The following is a 21,861-nucleotide window of genomic DNA, read 5'->3' as shown; positions in this document are numbered from 1 at the left end:
ACATGAGATCTGACCCAGCTTGCCGTGTAATGTGCCTGGACAGCAGTGGAGACTGCAAAGTGCTTGGGTCCCTGCATGCCGGAGTCCAGCTCCAGCTGAGTTCGGAACTCGCGAAAGGTGTGTAGATGAGGCATAAAGAGGAAAGAAAGACGGACCACTAGGATTTCATGATCATAATGGACAATGCACAGAAGCTGTCCACTTTATACAAAATCAGTCAAACTCTGCCTCAGACTTTTTATGTCATGGTCAAGTGGGTGTTTCTAAGAATAATTCTGCCATTTGTTTTACCTAAAAACAATAGAAGTTCCTACTACAATCCTTATTCTATAGCTTAATCTTGTATCACAAAGAAAAAGGGAACCTAAAGATCAAGGAAAGAATGAAAGCCTAAATACAGGTCCCTTGATTACCATAAGGTCCATGGGGACAGCCAAGACAGTAGGAATAATAGAAGGCCCTTTTGCAAGACGTTATTATTGACATTAATCTCCAAGCTCACATTGAGTAAAAATCCAACTCCACAGTAGCAAACAATGCCTGGATGGATTAGAGTTCTTCCGCAGGGTGGTCCGGTGTCCATGCCAAGGAAGGTGGAGCTGCATTCAGGTGGTTGCAGAGACTCTGCAGGGCCCTGTCATACAGCGGGAAGTTCCTTGTGGCCCTGCCTGCATTGGAACAATACTCTTCACACCTTCGCATCCCCCCACATCCACTGCACGGATCCCAACACTTGCACCTGTGTGGGAGACCTAGCTGAAGCTCCTCCTGACTTTGGAGCAGCCCAACTCCGGCCATTGCAGTCATGTGGGCAGTGAGTCTGGCGGCAGAAGATTCTCTCATTGTTCTGTAACTCTTTCAAATGAAAACTTAAAAAAAAAAAAAAAAAACAAAAAAGATTGTCCATGAATGTGCGTCAAAGGCGGGCCGAGGCAGCACACGCACGGCAGGAAATGTCTGGCTACCAGATAGCTGGTGAGCACACACAGGAGAGCCCGGGGCCAACACAGCAGCTGCAGGAATCATGACGCCAGCATCCCTTATGGGCACCAGTGCCAGTCCCAGCTGCGCTGCTTCCCATACAGGTCCCTGCTGGATGCCTGAGAAAGCAGATGATGGCCTCAGGACCCTGCACCTGTGTGCGAGACCCGGAAGAGGCTCCTGGCTTCAGCCTCACTGAGCCGCAGCCCTTGTGGGCAACTGGGAGTGAACCTGTGCATGGGAGACCTTGTCTCTCCCTCTCAGTCACTTTGCCTTTGATTAATAACAATCATAAAAAAGATCAGACACAGAATTACTGCATGTGCACCAATCCCACTCCCAGGTCATTCCAAGCATGGACATGAGCGGTGTCATTCCGCAGGGCTGCGGGACGAGCACCCTCGGCAGGCCAGGTGGGGGCTGCGGAGGGTTGCTCCACAGGCACAGGGTGCTCCTCTGGAGTGATGAAACTGTCCCACACCACAGCCACCCAGCAGTTGCACAACTGTGACCACGCGCGGTTCATCTGTGGGTCACCTACACAGAGTGGGGATTGCGCAGGCCGCCACTCCCCGTGTGGCCCACCAGGTCCCCAGGGGTACTCTGAGGGTGACCCCACTCTGCACACACACAGTGACCACACACACACACACATACACACACTGACTGCACACACACACACGGAACTGCACACACACAGTGACCGCACACACACACAGAACTGCACGCACACACACACACACACACAGGGATCACACACAGTGACTGCACACACACAGTGACCGCGCACACACACACACACACACACACACACACACACACACACCAGGAACTGCACACACACACACACAAAGTGACTGCATCCCCGCCTGGCTGGGCAGGGTTGTTGCTTCCCAAGGGACAGCCCACAGGACCCTGGCAAACATGTGTCCACAGTGTGGTGGGACAGGCCATGACAGGGTCAGGATCCAGGCAGTGGGGCACCCCAAGGAGTGGCCTCAGTGTGGTGCTCACAGCAGTGTGGTGCCCACAGAGGCTGGCCCAGGCTGAGGCTGGAGAGAAGGGGCTCCCCAGGAGGCGGCCTCTCCAGGAATGGGGCCATTTGTGTAGATGGAACGCAAGTTGCCCTACCTTGGCCTGCAGATGGGCAGCGGGGCAGAGCTGCCCAGCCTCTCCTTGACCTTGCCCCCACCCCCAGATTGCGAGGGGGTGTAGGGGCAGCTGGAGGTCACCCAGAGACCCACCAGAGGTGGCCCAGGGCGGCTTTGGGGACCCAAGCCTGGAGCCAAGCCTGGACCAGCAGCTGCCAACACCCCAGGGCTCCTAGCAGTACAGGTGGGGGGCGTGGAGGTGTCTCTCCCAGGGTGGGCCCAAGGCCTGCGCCAGCAGCTAAGAGACCCCCGCGAGAGGCAGCTGGAGGCTCTCACAGACCCCCAAAGGGTGTCCTGAGCCTGGCCCTTGGCGACCTGGGGGGGGTGCCCATCCTGCTGAGCGCCCCATGTGGAGAGGGGGGCAGAGGAGACGCTTCCAGAAGCTGAAGCTCGGAAAGAAGCCGCACCTGCAACTGGCCAGTTGGGGCTGAGCCTGAGCTGAAGGATGGGGGGGGGGGGGGATCGCTTTCTCCCCCTGTAACTTGTGTCCCTGGGAAGCGCGAGCCTCCGAGGGGCGCAGCGTCGGGGTGGGTGGGAGGCTGCCCTCCGAGGCCACTCAGGTAGGGAGGCCGTGGACGAGCACCGCGCCCCGGCCAGCCGGCGGGAGGGCCCCGCGGCGTGGCTCCCAGGCGGGCGGGTCTGGGCGCGGCCGCCCTGGGCCGGGGTCTGCGCCGTCGGGGAGCCGACCCTCGGGCTGCCGAGCGGGGTCCGGGCGGGGCGGCCGGGGCGGCGCCAGGCGGTGGTGACGTGCGCGGGGGACGTGCGGCGCGAGCGACCGGAGCCTTCAAGTGGCCCCGGCGGCGCGGCGCCCGGCAGAGCCGGCAGAGGCGAGCGGCTGCAGGTAGGCGCGTCCCGCCGGGAGCTGCGGGTGCCCAGAAGCCCCCCTGTGCCCGGTCGGGCGGCCCTCGGGCGGCTGGGCGTCTGCAGCTGGACCCGTGGCGCTGGGGAGGCCCCGGGCGCGGGCGGTGTTTGGCGGGGAAGCCGGGGATCCCTGCTCTGAGGGATTGGGGCGCACGTGCGCGCCGGGCATCTTGGGCAGCGGCTCGCACCCCGGTTCCTGCACTCAGAGGTGCCAAAGCCGCGTGGCACTGGGGCGGACTCCGGAGCCCAAAGGCAGAGGGGGTTTGAGCTGCCAGCGCCGACGGGGCTTGGGGTCTGGGGTCGGGACAGCCGAGGGGCGAGTGTCCCCTCTCCCTGTCCAGGGCACACTGGGATGGAGTCCGTCTGAGGGCCAGAATCGGGCTCTGGGGTGGGCACAGTGGAGGGTGCGGAGGCTTCACCAGTCCGCAGCCGGAGTGGGTGCCATGCGCTAGGGCTTCCCCAGGTCCCCAACCTCATTCCTCCACGCTGGGGGCGCAGTCTCGGGGGTGGACCCTGGCTGTGGGCTCTAGAGGGAGCCTGGCGGGTGGCCAGGGGCTCTAGCCCGTCACCTGGAGTGACCCTGGGTGCAGCCGGCCACCCAGAGGGCTCCGGGCCCTAGCTGCCCGAAGCGTGGACGCCTGCGTGGGAGGCGGCTTGCAGCCTCCTGTTGACCCTGGAGCAGCCGTCAGGGTACGCGACTGGGCGGGCCGCTCCTCTGGGCAGCACCTAGCGTCCCAGGCACCCCTGTAGGGTGCATTCCGAACGAGTGAATGACCTGGCAAAGAAGTGCGGCCTCGCCTTCTCGGAGTCACCTCGGGCCGGCGCTGATACCCCAGGCGGTGAACCGCAGCTCCCCGGCCTCTGCGGAGGGGCAGGACGGGCGGACCCCGGCAAATACGGTAGCGGGCTAAGGGGCGCGTACTCCAGGCACTACGGCAGCGGCTCCTCCCTCGGCGTGGTCACGTCCCCCACGTCTCTCCTCCGCCGGCCGGGAAGAGCATCCCCGGGGGCTGCCGGCCACTTCCCCCGGGCCCGGGAGCCCCAGGCCCCCTGCCCAGCCTGTGCCTCCGGGGTCCGGCCGAGCCCGGCGCAGGCCACTGGCAGGCTGTGGGTCAGCGCAGGGGCTCCGGTGGCCTCGAGGAGGCGGCGTCCTCCACCGCCCGGGCGGCCAAGGGGTGGCAGGGGTCCCAGCAGGCTGCAGCTCTGAGTGGCCTGCAGGGGCTGGGCAGGCGGGAGGGCTGTGTGAGTCAGTGGCCATGGAATGGGACCCAGGCCTGGGCAGACCCTCGTCTAGCACCCATCTACGGGGCACAGCAGGCAGGGGCTGGGAGGGACCTGATCCTTGGCTGGACACGTGGGCTTGAAGCCGAGGACTCCAGGAGGGGCAGGGCTCGTCCCTGGCGGAGCCACAGGCCAGCCAACGCCAGGAGCCCCTGCACAGAAGCCAGGGCAGGCGGGTGAGGGTGGGGGCCAAGGGCGGCGGCCCCAAGGAGCTGCTGGCAGGAGCCTGGGGGGATGCGGGTGGCTCGGCCAGGGTGGCTTCTGGAGGGTGAGCCCAAGGACTCCGGCCAGGGTCCTGGGGAAGGCCTGTGGGCACCGCCCCGCCCCGAGGGGGATCAGCTTTCGGGGCACCGAGGCCGGGTTATTTCTGGGTTGCTTCACACGCTGTCCCAGAGGGTAAATGTCACAGAAAGGCCAGCCGCCCGGGTGCACAGGGCAGCCCGAGGGTGCTTGGACCAGATGACTAGCTGGGTGGGGACAAGCATCCAGGCCCCCCACAGGAGTTGCCCCCTCCGCCCTCCTGTGGACCTGCGGGCAGGGCCCTGGAGGCTGGTGCAGCCGGCTAGTCATGGGTGCTGCCTGGGACCACCAATGCCGCTGGTTCTGCCTGTCAGTTTATTCAAAGCAGAGACACCATGGCCACCCCTGGAACCTGGTGTGTGTGGGGGGGGATCCCTTGTGAGCCCAAGGACCTTGGCCATCGCTGCCGGGTCACGGCTCGGTAGACAGAACTGGGGGCAGGGGGTGGAGCCAAGGCCCAAGTCCACGGCCCCAGGGGACAGAAGAGTGGTGCAGGCACTGGGCAACTAGCTGGGCCGCCCACACTGCCCGCCCGTCTTCCCACACAGCCTCAGCAGTGGTCCTGGTGAGCTGGCAGGAGATGTGGGCTGCCTTTGGGGCTGGGGGGCTGGTTGGAGAGGGCATTCCACCTCTGCCTTGCACTCCTCTGCCCAGGTGCGAGGTGGCTGTGTGGGGGTGCAGGGTAGTCCTGGGGCTGGGTGCAGGTCCTCCTGAGGCCTGGGGCCTCCGCTGGCCTCATCAGGTGCATGGAGGAGGATTCCTGGCCCCTCCTGCCATGGCCTGGGGGCTCAGGCTCCCCCAGCCAGCGTGGACACGAGCAGAGCCCTGCTGCCCTTGGGGGAGAGAGCAAGGGCACCAGGGCCCCATCCAGACCCAGCTGCAAGTGGGAAGCGGCCTGGCACATGCCACCCCTAGATGCTCAGGGGTGGGCTCTGAGAGCCACAGCGGGGCAGGGAGTGACAGCAGGCCCACTTCTGGCCGGGCCTGGCTTCCGCCCACCCCTGGCTGACGACCCGCTGCCTCCTCAGGTGCTGTGAGACCAGCCCTCCTGGCCATGGGAGGAGCCGTGGTGGACGAGGGTCCCACGGGCGTCAAGGCCCCTGACGGGGGCTGGGGCTGGGCCGTCCTGTTCGGCTGCTTCGTTATCACCGGCTTCTCCTACGCCTTCCCCAAGGCGGTCAGCGTCTTCTTCAAGGAGCTCATGCGCGAGTTCGGGATTGGCTACAGTGACACGGCCTGGATCTCCTCCATCCTGCTGGCCATGCTCTATGGGACAGGTAGGGCCCCGGGTACCGCGGCCGGCCGGCTGGGCATGCGGAGGGCAGGGAGGCCCCGAGCGGTCCCCTCAGCCGTGGCCCTCCACTCTGCCCCCTAGGCCCTCTGTGCAGCGTGTGCGTGAACCGCTTCGGCTGCCGGCCGGTCATGCTGGTGGGAGGCCTGTTTGCGTCGCTGGGCATGGTGGCGGCGTCCTTCTGCCAGAGCATCATCCAGGTCTACCTCACCACTGGGGTTATCACCGGTGAGTGGGCCAGACGGGCAGGTTGGGCACCCTGACACCCATCTCCCCACGGGGGTCTCACTGCTGCCCTTCCCTCCCAGGCCTGGGGCTGGCGCTCAACTTCCAGCCATCGCTCATCATGCTCAACCGCTACTTCAGCAAGCGGCGCCCCATCGCCAACGGGCTGGCAGCAGCGGGCAGCCCTGTCTTCCTGTGTGCCCTGTCGCCCCTGGGCCAGTTGCTGCAGCACCACTACGGCTGGCGTGGTGGCTTCCTCATCCTGGGCGGCCTCCTGCTCAACTGCTGTGTGTGCGCTGCCCTCATGCGGCCACTCGGGGCGCCCCCGGCGGCCGGGAGTTCGGGGCCACAGCGGCCGGCCCGGCGCCTGCTGGATCTCAGCGTCTTCCAGGACCGTGGCTTCATCATCTACGCGCTGGCCGCCTCCATCATGGTCCTCGGGCTCTTCGTGCCGCCTGTGTTTGTGGTGAGCTATGCCAAGGACCTGGGCGTGCCCGACACGCAGGCCGCCTTCCTGCTCACCATCCTGGGCTTCATTGACATCTTCGCGCGGCCTGCGGCTGGCTTTATCACCGGGCTCCGCCGGGTGCGGCCCTACTCCGTCTACCTCTTCAGCTTTGCCATGTTCTTCAACGGCTTCACCGACCTCACGGGCTCCACCGCCAGCGACTACGGCGGCCTCGTGGTCTTCTGCGTCTTCTTCGGCATCTCCTATGGCATGGTGGGGGCCCTGCAGTTCGAGGTGCTCATGGCCATCGTGGGCACCCACAAGTTCTCCAGCGCCCTCGGCCTGGTGCTGCTGCTGGAGGCTGTGGCCGTACTCATCGGGCCGCCGTCTGGAGGTGAGTGACCCCAAGAGGAGACCCACGGCTCTGCCAGCCCCTGCCAGGCAGCGAGCCGGGGCAAGCCTGCCCAGGGGTCGGCTGTGTGGCGTGAGTCAGGGCCTTGATGGAGCTGGGCATTGGGTTGCCACTGAGGCTGCGGCCTTCTGGGACAGCCTGTGTCCTGGGCCAGGGGGTGTCAGCTGGTGACCTGGGCTTGTTGCAGGCAAGCTGCTGGACGCGACACACGTCTACCAGTATGTGTTCATCCTGGCGGGGGCCGAGGTGCTGTGCTCTTCGCTGGTGCTGCTCCTGGGCAACTTCTTCTGTATCAAGAAGCAACCTGAGGCCCCCCAACCCGGCGCGGCCCCCGAGAAGCTCCACAAGCCCCCGGAGGAGATGGGGGTGGATGCGCGGGAGGTGGAACACTTCCTTAAGGCGGAACCCGAGCAGAACGGGGAGGTGGTGCACACCCCGGAGACTAGCGTGTGAACGTCCCCCCTTGGGCAGTGCTCACGGCGATCCACACCCAGACCAGCTCGGGCGGCCGTCAGTCAGCGGTCACCCTGGCGGGCTTGCGGGGGAGGCGGCGGGGCAGGGCCGTGTTGTTCTGGAGAGCATCTGTGGTGGAGCCAAGCTGCGGGTTACGAGCTGACCGCACGTGCCAGCCGCCAAGGGACCCAGGAACCTTCATGGCTCCGCTTGGGGGCTTGTGGGACGTGTGCAATAAACCCGGGTGGGACCGGCCCGTGAGGGCGCTTCCCGGGAGCCCTGTGGTCTTTCGCCCCATCTCCCTCTGACGGCCCTCGCCCTGGGTTCCCCGAGTGCCACCTATTTCAGAACATTGTCTGCCATCCCCAGGGCATGGAGACTGGAGCTGGCAGGGCAGGGACAGAGCAGAGCGTGCGTCGGCCGGCCCATGTCCTGTGCTTACCACTGATGGCTGGGACGCAGGGCGCCCTGGCTTCCGTTTATTTGTGCTCTGGTCAGCCAGCAGCTCTGCCCTGTGTGGGCAGCACCCAGGGCTGGCCTCTGCTCCCTGTCCCACTCCGTCCAGTCCATGCTTAGCACTTGGCCTGCCCTGGGGCCGCCTCAGTAGCTGGTGCGTCGGGAGCGCTGGGGACGGCAGCGGACACCCTGGCGGGCCGTGTGCAGCCGGAGAGACGCCACATCCCTGCTCCTCTGCAAGGAAAAGCAAGGAGAGCTCACGTCGCAGCCTGCCTCCTGCCGCCCGGCCCCTCTCCCTCTACTCTGCCTGGCCATGGGGCCCAGGGCCTCAGACACACCAAGGCAACTGCCCAGTCTGCTGACCTCACTGAGGTTCTGCAGACAACCCACAGGGGCCCCCTGCTGTGGCCAAGGAAGGGGGCCGGAGTGGGAGGGTGGAGTGGGCAGTTAGAGGGAGGCAAGCACAGGCCAGGTGGACATGAACAGGGTCCTGGTGCTCGCCCACCCCACCCTGCAGATGGCCAAGTGACCCTGCAGTCGGGTTCAGACATGGTCAGGCATGTGCAGTAGGGTGGGCAGGCAGCCTTGTCCACCATGTGGGGCAGCATCCACAGCACATTCACTCTCCCCCCCACACACACGTGATGCCCCAGGACACACAGCCACCCAGGTTGTGCCAGGGCACCCTGGGCAAGGTGCCACAGCTGCAGTGAACAGTGAAGTAGCCAGCCCCAGTTGGAGGAGGGGGTTCAAGGCCCCCGGCGGAGCGATGACAAGCCTGTGTAGGGGTCAGCCATGGCTCCTGCCCAGCATGGCTCTGGCCTCAGTGGCCTCTAGCACCTTGACAGCACTGGCCCAAAGTATGCAGCACAAACTTCAGCTGGCAGCTGAGGTAACGGGCCACATGCTGACTGAGGGGCGCAGCAAGCACCAAGGCAATGAAGACCACAGGAGGGGCATGGAAGAAAGGTACAAGTCATTATGAATTTATTATTTACACAGTTGTTAAGGTACACAGATACAGTGGTAGTAAAACAGCTGAGACACCAGTTACCAACACACAGGCTGACGGCCTAACTACACTCCCATGTCTGGCTGGGCCCGACTTGAGGCGGTGGGGAAGGCAGCCTCGTGCTTCTCCCACTGGTCAACGGCCTACCCCAAAGCCACATGCACCAGACCAGGCTACGGTGGGCAGCAGCCCCAGCTCTGCATACCACACAATTCTGCCAACCCTCACACACGCCTGCTGGCCACTGGCCCCCACTTCCGGCTCCCCCCAGAGCATCTGGCTTGCCCATCATGGCAAACTGGGAGCAGGGCCTGTGGACAGAACCGCTTCTGCCTGGTGGGCCTTCCCTGCTGCTCAGCGCCTGAGGACCTGCGCCAGGACCATGGCCTTCTGGCTTCTTCATCTGGATCAGCACACAGGTGGCACTGCCCGCCCACACCTCTGGTGGTGGGTGCTCGGCGCACAGGTGCACGCGCAGACAGGTGACAGGACTCCTGTGAAGCAGCGCCCTCCCAGCAGGCGACGACACCATACAACGCACTCCCTGCCTGTCTGCCCTCAGTACAGAACATACAAGCCAGCTTTGTTTCACGGAGTCTTTAAAGTCAACCTCTTCAGACCGCAAAGACGGGAAAGAAACAATAAAAAGACAGGTTTCTTACACAGCTTGAAGCCAATAATTTTTAGCAAAATGATACAAAACTGTCTTAACCAAGTAGAAGACTGGTGGTTGCCGTGGGGGGGCCAGGCGGCTCAGACGTCTGATGGCACCAGGGTCTCCCATGGTAACAGTCCGTGTGGCCTGCGGTGGCCCAGGCGAGTGGCCCTTGGAGTCTGTCCATTTAGTCTGTTCTGCGCCCCCCCCCCAGGCGTCGCTGGGTGAGAGGCCTGGAGAGCTCCCGGTGCCAACCTCGGTGGAGACCGGGGGCGTGTCAGAGTACAGCCATTGGTAAGAGAGGACATCAGCCATGCATTGTCTGCCCTTCACAGCGACAAGGAGCCTTCTCATCGGTGCACGACAGACTGCAGACCACTGGATGCCACCCGACCGGGGATCTGTCGGAGCCAGAGAATAGGGCAAGGTCAGTGTAAGGGGCGTGGGCACACCAACAGCTGGATGGAGCCCCACCTGGACACCTGTGTCCCCAACTGAGAGAGACGTGTGCGGCCGGAATGCAGGCTCCGCAGAGCAGCGACAGAAGACGGAAGAGGCATGCAAGCAAGGGAGCCCCGGGACGTGGCCCAGTGTCCCTGCCCACGCGGCGCTCAAGAGAAACTGCGAGGCGGACGCCCGGCCATGCACTGACGGCAGAGAGGAAGTGACCGCGGCTGGGCAGGTCAGTACAGACAACAGCCATGTAGACGCAATGGCTGGGCAGAGACCAAGGCTGAAAAGAAACACAGAATGAGGACAGAGAGGATGGGCAGCCAGGACGGGCCGGGGCCCCGGGAGGCCGAGGCAGCAAGAGCTTCAGAGAACACGCCGACGCCAAGCGAGGCTCCACGCAGCAGCGGCCCAAGGATGTTGGCACGCGGGCACTCCGGCTCCACCAGCGGACCAGGGCGGGAGGGCAGCACTGGCTCTGGGAGGCCCAAAGCACGGCAGCAGGGCTCCTGGTCACTGTACCCGGAGGCCGGGTGGACACTCGAGCCCACGCCAGGAGAATAAGCGCAAGAAGCCGCCGCCGGCACCTGGCATGCAGCCACAGGTGGGTGCGGGGCGCCCACCCCCCGCTGCCTGCCGGGAGCACTCACCCAGTGCTGCCTTCCGACGGGAGCCGAGCAGCTACTTGCCGTGGTGTTCGAAAGGAATGCTATTCTGAGGTGGGAAGAGACAGCTGTTGGTGACTGCACCCACCCCTGCCGGCGCACCTGGCCTCGGGTGGGCCCACAGAGCAGCAGCGGGCGCCCCGCAACCAGGCCTCAGCAAGGCTTCCAGGTGGGGTAGCCCAAGCACACCACCCAGAGGAGGAACAAGTTGATGGGTACAGACAGTGTACAGAAGACAGGCTGCCGGCCCGGACGCAGGAGGTGGGCCTCGCGCCCCATGATGAGACTGACTAGCGCTGGATGCCCCGACAAGGAGGGGGTCCCAACAAGAGAGAGCCCCCGGAGCCTGTGGAGGCAGCTCCACTGGGACGTTGGCCCAGCGGTGTGCACCAAGCACCAGCACGCGGACGCACTGCGGAGAGGGGCTGCCCATGCAGAGGACACGCCCCCAGCACTCTCCTCCAGGAAAAGCCACACATTCTCCACACAGAACACGACTCCAAGCCACAGGTCACCAGGGACGACTCCTGGTGTGGCCACAAGGGGGCTGGGCCTGCTGAAGCACCTTGCCCGAACCCCAACACCAGACGCCGCCCAAGGCTGCGGGCTCTCTCCTGTGCCCTGCAGACCCTGTCCTGCAGGAGGCACCCGGTGCCATCCCCCACACGTCCTCGGCCTCTTTGGGACAGTGACCACAGGAAACGGCTCACTTGCGGCAACATCATCTAGTACATCAGGAATCTTCAGGGAAGTCACCAAGACAAGTGGCCTGGGCCCGCAGTGGTAGCCAAGCAGCTAAAGTCCTCACTTTGCACGTACCAGGATCCAATATGGGCAATAGTTCATGTCCTGACAGCTCTGCTTCCTATCCAGCTCCCTGCCTGTAGCCTGGGAAAGCAGTGAGGACGGCCCAGAGCCTTGGGACCCTGCACCCACATGGGAGAGACTCCTGACTCCTGGCTTCAGATCGGCTCAGTTCCAGGTGTTGTGGCCGCTTGGGGAGTGAATTGGGACAGAAGATCTTCCTCTCTGTCTCTGTTCCTCTCTATCTGACTAAAAAAAATAAAAAAGGCAAGTGGCCCGGGGCCAAGGAACTTCAGGGCCTCGTATGGGCGTGGGCAGCACACGCCACACCCCACGCAGGTTCCCTCACCCGGCCCGAGGTGGCAGACTATAAGCTATGTCGCTGTCCCAACCCATGACTATGCCATAGAACTGCAGGAAGCGAGAGCAACAAGGGCTGCTGGGAGGAAACAGCCATGAGAGCGAGACCCCGCAGCTGCCCCAGACGCCCGGGGCCTGCCCCAGGCGCTGTCCAGCCACACCATGCGGCCTCCGCACAGCGCAGAGGACAAGGCCATGTGAAGCAGGGACCCCAGCTGCTGGGCCCACACTAACCCTGAACGGGAGGGCGGGCAGGCGCTGTTTGTAGGAAGCAGGGCAGCGGCACGGAGACCCCAAGCCTGGCTCCGAGATGCACAGGCCAACTGAGGTGCCTGCCAGGAGCAGGGCCCTTCAAGTGGCCCGCCCCACGCTCAGCTGGCCAGGCCACAGCGCCGACACACGCACCTGTGAGGTGGACATGCGCGAGGTATCTTGCCGGCCCGTGAGGTCTGACGAGGAGACGTTGACCGGGGCGCCGCGGTGCAGCCGCATACTCACTTTCCGCTCTCGCTCCATGCCGGAGACAGGCCGTGGAGAGGTGTTGGCTGCGGGAGGACGGCCGGGGTGAGTGCCCCACTCTGGGCCTGGCTCCCGCTTGAGGGGTCAGCAGAGGGAGGCGGGCACGGCGTGGGGTACACTCACCCGTGTGTGAGGTAGGGGTGAGGGGAGTTGGAGGCGCCACCTCCTGGGTCCCCCGCAGGCGGCCAGAGGCCGTGGAAGGCAGGCCACGGGTGGCTGGATTCCGCGAGTGTCTCAGCCGTTCCTCTCGGTCCCGGCGCTCCCGCTCCGCGTCGTCGGCAGCCCGGCTCGCACCCTGGGGAAGGCCACGAGGTGAGCCCGGCACTGCTGCTGGCCAAGGGCCGCACACGGGAGCCGCCACTAGCGCGGGATGCAGGGTCTGTGAGGTGGCCACGGGATCCACGCGGTGCTGATGCTAGCGGCATCGCAGTCAGACTAGTGGGCAGACAGCCCCACCTTGTGTTCTGGGCTATTTAAGATATGCTCTGAAAGAGTTAGAGTCGCTCTGCAGAGGGCTGGAACTGCCAGCACCGGGCAGGCAGAGCTCTCTGCCAGGGATGTGGGGGCACACCTCCCAGCTTCCCCAGCAGCAAAAAGGAACCATCCCCACACAGGATGTCGGCCTCAAGGCAAAGCCACAGCACAGCCCCTTCCATAAGCGTGCAATAAGGGCTGGCACTGCCATGCAGCTGGGTGAGCTGGCACAGCAGCATCCGAGTGCGGTTTCAGCTGCCACACTGCCAATGCAGCTGCCTGCCCATGAGCCTGCAAGTGTAGAACACAGCGCCACGTCAGGGACCCAGGCAAAGTTCCGGGGACTCGGCTTCGGCTGGCCCGACTTAAGCCAAGGCCAGTCTATTGCCCTCTCTGCCTTCCAAACAAATCAATCTGTGAAAACAAACTTGTTCAGTATTTCTTTTTTTCTTTAACTCATTTTTATTTGAAAAGCTTGGCAGAAAAGACTGCCGTTGCCCCGCTGGAGACCCGGGCCCCTTCCCAGGCACACCCGGGGCTCCCACTGCGCACGGCCCTTCATTTCCACGCATCACAAACAGTATTACCGAAGACACGTGGCACCGGCTCAGCCCAGGGCCAGTCCGCAGGCACAGGTGATGGCTGCTCCAGCAGCCCCGCCCCCCGAGCCCCAAGCAAGCCCCACCGCGGGCGGCTGGCGGCAGCACTCACAAACTTGAGCATGTTCCAGTCGAACACGTAGTCGTAGGAGAAGCCCTGGCGGTGGAAGAGGTTCCGGAAGAGCTGTCGTAGGTACGAGTAGTCGGGCTTGTCGTCAAAGCGCAGGGAGCGGCAGAAGTTCAGGTAGGTGGCAAACTCCGCTGCCGGACAGACACGGGGCCACGGTCAACCCCTCTCCCGCCGCCCCTGTCCCCACACCGGGCCAGCCTGGACGGCAAACCACACAGCGCCCTTTGACCAAGCTGAGGGCCCACTCACTGCAGACAGCCCCGGCCCAGAGCTGCCCGTCAGCCACGCCAGTCCTGCCTCCGGGGGCTGGCCCCCAGGTGCACACAGCCCTGCGCGCGTGCGCGCGGCCTCCGGCCCACTCACAGGGGTAGCCTTTGCACAGCACTTCGATGGGCGTGGACATCTTCTTCTCGCTGATCCGCTCGTACTTCTGTCTCTTGGTGGCCGCCTTCAGCCCCTGCCAGGGCAGAGAGCCCAGGTTGAAGTACATGAGCACGTAGCCCAGGGACTCCAAGTCATCCCTCCGAGATTGTTCTAGAAAGAAAAGGGAAAGCATACACGTCAGCTGTGTGCAGCCACTCCAGGCCAGAAGGACCACCCGTCCACCCACCTGCCAGGCCTCAGTGCCCTTGGAGCTGGTCACCCCCCGCGCAGGGCTCACCGATGCCGAGGTGGGTGTTGATGGAGGCGTACCGCGCAGTGCCGGTGAGGTTCTTGTTTTCGCGGTAGGGGATGTGCTGGTGGGTGCGGGCGTCCCGGTACTTCTTGGCCAGCCCAAAGTCAATGATGTAGACCAGGTTGCCCTTCTTGCCCAGCCCCATGAGGAAGTTGTCAGGCTTCACGTCTCGGTGGATGAAGTTCTTGGAGTGGATGTACTCAATGCGGCTGATCTGCAAGGCCAGAAGGCCCAGCAGCAGTGAGACCCCACAGCCAGGGAGGCTCCCCAGCCCTCGGCAGCTCCAGGATGAACAAGAGTGGCTCCCCCTCCCCAGGACTCCTCAGGCTTCAGCTACATGCTCTCAGAGGCTCTTACAGGAGTGGACACACACTGGTCTGCGCCCCCCAGTCCAGAGGCCCCTGCAAGGGGGGTGCCACCCGGGAGAGCTGCTCGTACCATCTGGTCAGCCAGCAGCAGGACGGTCTTGAGGCTGAACTTCCTGGAGCAGAAGTTGAAGAGGTCCTCGAGGCTGGGCCCCAGCAGCTCCATGACCATGACGTTGTAGTCGCCCTCAGCGCCGCACCACCTGATTGTGGGGATGCCCACTGGATAGGGAAAAAGCACAACACGTCAGCCCAGCTCCCAGGGCCGGCTAGACAGGAAGGTCGGGGAGCCAGGCTGTCTGCTCTGCCTGTGGTGCAGCTGCTTGCAGAGCTGCACGAAGCCCACCCCCCATCCCACTGGACCCCGGACAGCGTTCCTGGGAGGGCAGTGGAGAAGGCCCCGGAAGGGGAGTGCCAGGCTGCAGCCATGGCAGTTAGTTACTTGTGGAATGAACCAGCAGAGGCAAGACATCTCTGTGTCTAACTGTGTATCTCAAATAAATAAGCAAGCAAGCGTTTAGGAAAATAAAAGCTAAGTAAATAAATAAAAATACAGAAAGAATGAAAAGAAAACAAAAGGAAAAAGGAAAGGAAAGGAAAAGAAAAACAAGCAAAGCAAGCCCAGCAGTGCTGGCTGTTAGAGATGTCCGTGACACAGCGCGCACGGAGCTGATGGGACAGACGACGGCCGGGAGCACGGGAGGGAGGCAGAGCCACCACACCACCTCCCATCCACGGGGGCAGACGGGGCCTGGCTGGAACCCCAGCTCTGCTTCCAAGTTCCGGGGAGGCAGCACCAGGGCCCTGCCACCACACAGGGGACCTGGTCGGGAAGCCCAGCATCAGACTCCAGCGGGGACGGGAGCAGTGCCTGCGGCTCTCTGCTCTCCCTGAAGCCCACTCTCCAGCCTGCAGTCCCCTCCCAAGGCAGCGTGGCGTTCTCACAGCACAGGGACCCAGTTCCACAGCACGCTGCACACGCACCATTCTCCGCGGGCCAGGCGCAGTGTGGTCTTTGCACCCTGCAGCACTTCTGGCACCAGCAGGGAACGCGCCTGACATTTAAGCACAGGCACACACCTCAGGGCAGAGAGTTCAGCCACCACCTGGGTCACCTGTACCCATCCTGGATGGCTCATGTGAGTCCCCACCTCTCGGTGCTCTAACACAGCTTCCAGCCAGCGTGCCAGGGAAATGGCAGAGGCTGAGCCCAGGCCCTTGCGGGAATGCAGACGCCATGTCCACCTCCTCAACTTCTCCTGGCCTGGCCCTGGCTCTAGGGCACATCTGTGGAGTGACCCAGGAAACACGTCTGCTTCCCTACCTCCCAATCCATAAATAAATCCTTTAAAAAATGCTTCCTCAGTTCAGAGTCAGAGAGATGCTTTTTTTCCTTTTTAAGAAACTTAACTGAAAGGCAGAGTGGCAGGCAGGAGGCAGGGACACACTGTCCATCTGTTGGTCCCTTCCCAGATGGCCGGGCACGTACAAGTATATCCGGGGCTCTCCCACCAGTGGCAGGGGCCCTAACTGGCTGCCTTGCAGCAGAGCGGGCGCAACACACGCCAGGGCACTGCTGGCAGTGCCTTACTGGGCTGCGTCCCCATGCAGCCCATGTCCACCCTGACAAAGTCAAATGTTCAACGCCGTCCCCCATCGTGTCACCACAGTGCCAGTCACTGGGGACTAAGGCAGTGTCCAGTACACAAGGAGCAGGAGCCCCAAATGCTACAAGAGGAGGAAGGCCCATGAGGTCACTGCAGGGGCCAGTGTTGCAGCACATCACATTATACCCCTGTCCACAGCAGGAGCAGCTCCTAGGGAGGCAGCAAAAACGCCTGCGGTTCTGCCACCCGTGCAGGGGCAGGCGGGGGAGCCCCGAGCTCCTGGCCTCAGCCTGGCCGGCCCAGCCACTGTGGCCCCCTCACGGGGTGAACCAGGGTGCTTCCAACTTTCAAATAAACACCCACACGCTATCGGTCGGCAATCAGGCACAGGGGTGAGACCAGCAGGACTTTCCACTGAACACCAGGTCCCGGCAGCTCGGCTTCCCATCCAGCTCCCTGCTTACGGCCTGGGAAAGCAGAGGACGGCCCAAGGCCTCAGGACCCTGCGCCCGTAAGGAATAGCAGGAGCCCCGGGCTCCCCGCCCTGGCCTGGTCTAGCCCCTTTTTCGGTCTTCCAAACGGCAAACACGCCTTCTTTCACAGCTGTACCTTGAAAGGCAGGTCAGATCTACTACATGTCCTGTGGGACCACAGCAGGAGCCGTGTGAGGCAGCAGCGTCCAGGTCACCCAGAGGACCCGGACAGCAAGGACAGCAGTGGCGGGACTCAGCCTTGCAGGGGCAGCCTGTGTGCCCAGCTGGCGGCTCTGCCGCTCACCCAGGGAAGTGAGCTGCTCCTCTGTGTGGGAGGTGCCCAGGTCTGCCCACAGCTGTCCCAGGCCCCTTCTAGGGGCAGGCCACACATTATCTAACTGCAAGAGTCAGAGTCCCTGTCCTGCAGAGGCCCTGGTGACTCAGCGATCACTGCGCTGTCACTGAGCACAGAGCAAACTGCAGAATGGGTGTGGCTGCCTCGTCCCTTCAACAGTCCTCCGCCTGCACGCGCCCCAGTGGGTGCCAGGTTGTGTTCCAGCAGCTCCACTTCCCATCCAGCTCCCTGCCTATGGCCTGGGAAGGCAGTTGAGGCTGGCCCCAGACCTTGGGACCCTGCACCCGCCTGGGAGACCCAGAACAAATTTCTGGCTTTGGGTCAGCTCAGCTCCAGGCAACGTGGCTAATGGGGAGTGAACTTGTGGTTGCAGACAGAAATCTTCCCATCCCTCATCTCTTAAAAGCCCACAGCCGACCCGAATGCTGCCTGTGATGTGGCGTCTCACACCGGAGTGGTCCAGACGCCTGCCTCCTGCCACCCGTGTGGGAGACCCAGGTGGAGTCCCCGTGGCTCCTGGCCCCAGCTGGCCCAGCCTTGGAGAGTGAACCAGCGGAAGGAGGTTCTGTGAGAGCCGAGCCTTGGCCTGGCTCCCGCCTGCAGCCCCGTGCCCACGCAGCCCCCTGCCAGGCAGCAGAGACGGCTGAAGCCTAGCTCCACTCCAGCTGACACTGCAATTTCGGGAGTGAATCAATGGACCGGGGCCATCTATCTCAAATAAACAAACAAATTTTTTTTACCATATTTTTAAAGTGACCTTTAAGCCTAATGCAAGTCAACTTCCTACAGGACAGGAGTCAGGTGCTGTGAGAGCGCCTGGTGAGGCCTGCCATCCATGTCACAGAGCCACACGCAGCTCGGGCCCCTAGTGTCAGCCTGGCCAGCCGGGAGTGGACAAGCAGACAGAACACTTGCCTACTGCTACTTTTCAGATAGACTGAAGTTTAAAAAAAAATCATTTTTTAACTTGCCTGTGACTCCCGTGGCTAATTCCACTTTCCCTGAGTTTTATTTGGCGTGGAGGGCACGCTGCTGACAGCCCATAGGCTCCAGCAAGCCACGCTGCACGGAACTGGCCAGCTAGCTGCAGCCCACGAGGCGGAGGGGCAGACTGGGGATCGCGGCACGCACACAGTGACCCCAAAAGCCACGTGCCAGAACAGCCTTGGGTGTGGACAGCTACTACCTACCCCGACGTGGTCAGGGCTCCAAGGAGCTCGGCCTTGCCGTGAGCGTCACTGCCCCTACCAGGCCTGCAGTCCAACACAGCGGAGGAACTGGAAGACGCAAAGGGCAGCAAGGGCAGGCGTGTTGCCCACTCTCCTGTGTGAAGGCTGTGCCAGGCAGAAGCGCCTGCACCCACGGCAGGGTTCTCACTGACAGGTAAGCAATCCTGGGGTCCTGCCTGGTGGCTACTCTGTCCCAATAACCAAACTTGAACCTTGTGCCCCAGGACTGTGTACGGGTGGGGACAACTGGGGCAGACCTGTGCCCCAGTCCCCAGACATACCTTGGCCACTCAGTGCCACCCAGGAAGCCCTGTCACAGGCAGAGTGCGGGGCGTGTCAGCAGAACCCCGTGCCTGGGGTGGGACTGGGCTCCACCGGCACACCGGGAGTTCACTACCTACGAGGCCCCCTAGGGGACAGGCACAGGCACAGGGCTCTGGGGCCCACCCGGCCTGCACTCCCTGCAGTCTCCCAGGAGCATCGCCCCAGCAGGAGACCGTTTCCACCAACAGAGCGCCACACTGCCAGGGAGGAAGGGGGCCATGGTGGGGGGGCCCTGCCCCCCTGGCCAGCCAGCCATCTGGGCTGAGGGCCCCTGCTCCCTGATGTTTTTTGTCCTACAGCTCTTGTGTATGTGTTTGCGAGGCAGAGAGAGGAAGGCAGCCTCAGCCTTCCCCTCTGACTCATAGACTGAGCCGGGCTGGGCCAGAACCAGCAGGTGCCCAGCACCTGGGCCAGCCTCTACCACAGCACAGCTACTCGGGACAGTCCTCTGCACCCCTCCCGGATGGGCTGGTCACCAGTGACAGGATCCTCCACACAGCTGTGTGCGCGCCCCTCTCCCCAGGCAAGCCCAGCAGTCCGGCCATCCACCAGCAGCTCCAACCAGCTCCTCCCCCTCTTGTGCACAAAGCCTGGACAGGTTCCCTTCCACCCTAAGGCAGCGAGGACAGGGTGCAGTGCCGCCTGCTCCCCGAGGCCCTGGGGAGCAGGGCTGGGGACCAGGAGCCTGGCCAGGCCCGACCTCTCCCTGCGACGCACCCACCTCCACCCTGCATCATCTTGTAGATCTTGCTCTCGATGTGCAGCTGCGGGTGCTTGGTTTTGACACACTCCAGTTTGATGGCCACTTCCTCTCCTGCAGCGATGTCCGTGCCTGGGCCACAAAACAAAACCATGGGCTTCAGTGCTCAGCCACTCTGCAGCACCCAGGACACACCACCCCAGGGCGTCAGACGGATTCCTGCGGACAAATGCCCCCACTTTCGCTTTCTCAGCCAGAAGCCCACCCCAACACCGCCTCAGAGCCCAGCAGCTCCGTAAGCTAGACCAGAAGGGGCTTGGAGGACGTTTGCTGGCGGGCAAGGTGCCACGCAGCACCCTTGCATCACACACTGGAACGGCAGGGCTCAAGCCCCGCTTGCAGCCAGCATCAGTGCCAGCTTACAGCTGAGTCTGTGCCACCAGCAGGGCAGCCTGGGCTCCTGGCTCCAGGCCCTCAACCAGCCCCCACTACTGCAGGTGCCTCGGGAATGATCCAGTGGCTGAGAACTGTCTGTCTCAAATGAAAGTAAATCTTCATCAAGGCAAGAGCAGACTCATTTCTCAGAGCCGGGGCATGGAGGTGACACAGCAGCCATTGCTGGCTGGTGTCTGGGTCCCCACCCCGCCATGGTAGCCGTGCCAGGCCTGATCTCTCTCCCGCAGGGTCCCTCCAAGGCCCCCAGGAATGCTGGTATTCCCAGAAGTATTCACTGAGGCTCAAGCAGCCCAGACAGAACTGTGCACAGACCACAGTACAGGCCAAGGAGCCTGCGGGGAGGGATCTCTGCCTGCATCCCTGGGCGCTCCTGTTCACCACGAGCCAGGGCACAAGCCAGGAGCAGGTGTGTACAAAGCCCTTGCAGCAAGCCTGGGCCCTGGCTGCAGTCCTACACGACCAGGATGGCTTCAGCCTGCGGCCCGCATCCCCAGGAAGGGTGAATCATCCCTCCTCCGTCAGGAGCTCCCTCGGGCCCCAAGTGGGCCAGCATGACCTGCAGGGGTAAGGCTGCTGGCAGCCGACGTCCACTGCGAGGACAGCGAAGAGCCCACAATGGTGCCAGCTCGGCTCTGGCACCCGGAGTGTCCCACCTACCCCACACCAGGCCATGGCCGGGCCACCATCAGCCTTTCCCAGGGCCCCCCAGGGAGGGCTGTCCAGCGCGTGTGAGGACAGTTTCTGTCCCTGGGCCAGCAGCAGAGCCTTGTGCTGTGTGTCACGTGGACTACAGCCTCCCCCAGGTTCAGCAACAGAACTTGGACTCGCCGGCCTGCAGCTTTGCACAGCCTCCCTTCAACAGCACCCAGGCTCAGGAGCAGCCGGATGACACCTGGTGCCACTCACACCCTCTTCACCCCAGAGGAGTCCTCAGCAGCTGGTGGGTCCCACCACAGCGCAAGGGCAGCTCGGCAGGGTCTCTCCCAGCAGCCCTGCCCTGCTACACAAAGGAGACAGAGGGTCAGCAGCCGCGCCCCTCCCACAGCCAGCCAGGAGGAAGCCATCTGTGCGCAGCTGGGCAAAGGTCACCTCGTGGGGCAGACACGGGACGTGGAGGGCAGGGCGCACCATCTGGGGAGATCACGGTGGACGTCCACCCAGGGACGGGTGAAGGACAGATGCCTGCAGGACAGCCTGGGACAGAGACCCAGCTGCCCCACGCCTCTGGCGCTCAGCTCGCACAGACATCAGCAGCTGACCCCGTCCACACCTGTCCACACTTAACAGCACTAGCTATTCTAAGAGGTCAAAGGCCCAGCAGCAGCAGGCGACACACACACACCTGCCCACTGCAGGTGAGTGGCCCGCCACGCCCTTCCCATCGGCAAGCTTAGGGAGAGGGCCTGCGCTCAAGTTCTTGGCAGCCCAAGCCGAGCAGGGACACACTCCGAAGGCCAGACACTGGGCAAAAGGCAGAATGCTGCCCCCGCCCTGCCCTCCGGCCCACCTGGAAACTCGGGTGTTCGCAGCACCGGCCCACCTTAAGATGAGGCCACAACCCCTCAGCTTCCAGCACAGACCAAAGCAGAGTGCAGGCCCCCCATCCAGGGCCAGCGGGGTGCTCGGCACGGGCGGCTCCCGGGGCCAGCTGCCAGGGACCAGGGACCAACTCGCGGCCATGCTGGCAGGTGACCCAGGACAAGCATTTCAAAGACATCCCGAGAGCACGTCACTCAGCGGACCCGGGGCCCCCGGAGTCCCAGGCCGGAGCAGGAAGTCGCTGGGACACACTGCAGCCAGCCCCCCACCAGCCAAGGCACCCCGGCACCTTCTGTGGCCTGAACCCCGACCAGGTGAACAGCCACCTCCAGGTGCCCGCAGCGGGGGCCCTGGCAAGAGCAGAGGGCACCCTGCAGGCCCTCCAGGAGGGGCACGCCACCTCCAACTCCACGCTGGCCATCCTGAACACCCACCCGAGACGGGGACACCAGGGACCCCGGCGCCTAGAGCAGGGCCACGGCCTTTGTTTACCAAGGCCCCTGCCTGCTTCCAGGCCCAGTCCCACTGCCCCTGCCTGCCTACATCCTGCCTGCTGCCCCTCGTCCTGTCCCCACGTCCAGCCTGCCGCCCCTCGTCCTGCCCCTGCCCC

The 21,861-nt window shown here is 63.5% G+C and overlaps 2 protein-coding genes across 4 annotated transcripts in view; one reads left to right on the top strand and one right to left on the bottom strand.

The window, feature by feature from the left end:
- Window positions 1-2,936: 2,936 nt before the first annotated feature.
- SLC16A3 (solute carrier family 16 member 3) lies at window positions 2,937-7,679 on the top strand. The gene is made up of 5 exons (XM_040989728.1): window positions 2,937-2,973; window positions 5,603-5,851; window positions 5,950-6,093; window positions 6,174-6,932; window positions 7,138-7,679. Exons 2-5 carry the CDS (start codon window positions 5,629-5,631, stop codon window positions 7,401-7,403), a joined length of 1,392 nt encoding a protein of 463 aa, XP_040845662.1. The 5' UTR covers window positions 2,937-2,973; window positions 5,603-5,628; the 3' UTR covers window positions 7,404-7,679.
- A 204-nt stretch (window positions 7,680-7,883) lies between these two features.
- The window catches only part of CSNK1D (casein kinase 1 delta), a 14,612-nt gene continuing 634 nt past the window's right edge, over window positions 7,884-21,861 (bottom strand). The window contains exons 2-10 of one of the 3 annotated variants that reach the window (XM_040989730.1): window positions 19,278-19,388; window positions 14,642-14,790; window positions 14,189-14,417; window positions 13,891-14,061; window positions 13,510-13,658; window positions 12,448-12,619; window positions 12,211-12,350; window positions 10,627-10,690; window positions 8,825-9,927 (exon numbers count right to left, since the gene is read on the bottom strand). In XM_040989730.1, coding sequence (XP_040845664.1) covers window positions 10,658-10,690; window positions 12,211-12,350; window positions 12,448-12,619; window positions 13,510-13,658; window positions 13,891-14,061; window positions 14,189-14,417; window positions 14,642-14,790; window positions 19,278-19,388 — 1,154 coding nt within the window. In that variant the 3' untranslated portion in view covers window positions 8,825-9,927; window positions 10,627-10,657. Of the gene's footprint in view, window positions 8,094-8,824; window positions 9,928-10,626; window positions 10,691-12,210; window positions 12,351-12,447; window positions 12,620-13,509; window positions 13,659-13,890; window positions 14,062-14,188; window positions 14,418-14,641; window positions 14,791-19,277; window positions 19,389-21,861 lie in introns of those variants that run through there. The other 2 variants (XM_040989729.1, XM_040989731.1) reach the window with 2 other exon arrangements.

Source organism: Ochotona curzoniae, unplaced genomic scaffold, assembly GCF_017591425.1.
Source record: "Ochotona curzoniae isolate NIBS_2020 unplaced genomic scaffold, NIBS_Ocur_1.0 contig_523, whole genome shotgun sequence".
NCBI classification, from domain to species: domain Eukaryota; kingdom Metazoa; phylum Chordata; class Mammalia; order Lagomorpha; family Ochotonidae; genus Ochotona; species Ochotona curzoniae.
Note: the sequence above shows the minus strand (reverse complement) of the source record. Positions and strands in the feature narration are given on the sequence as shown.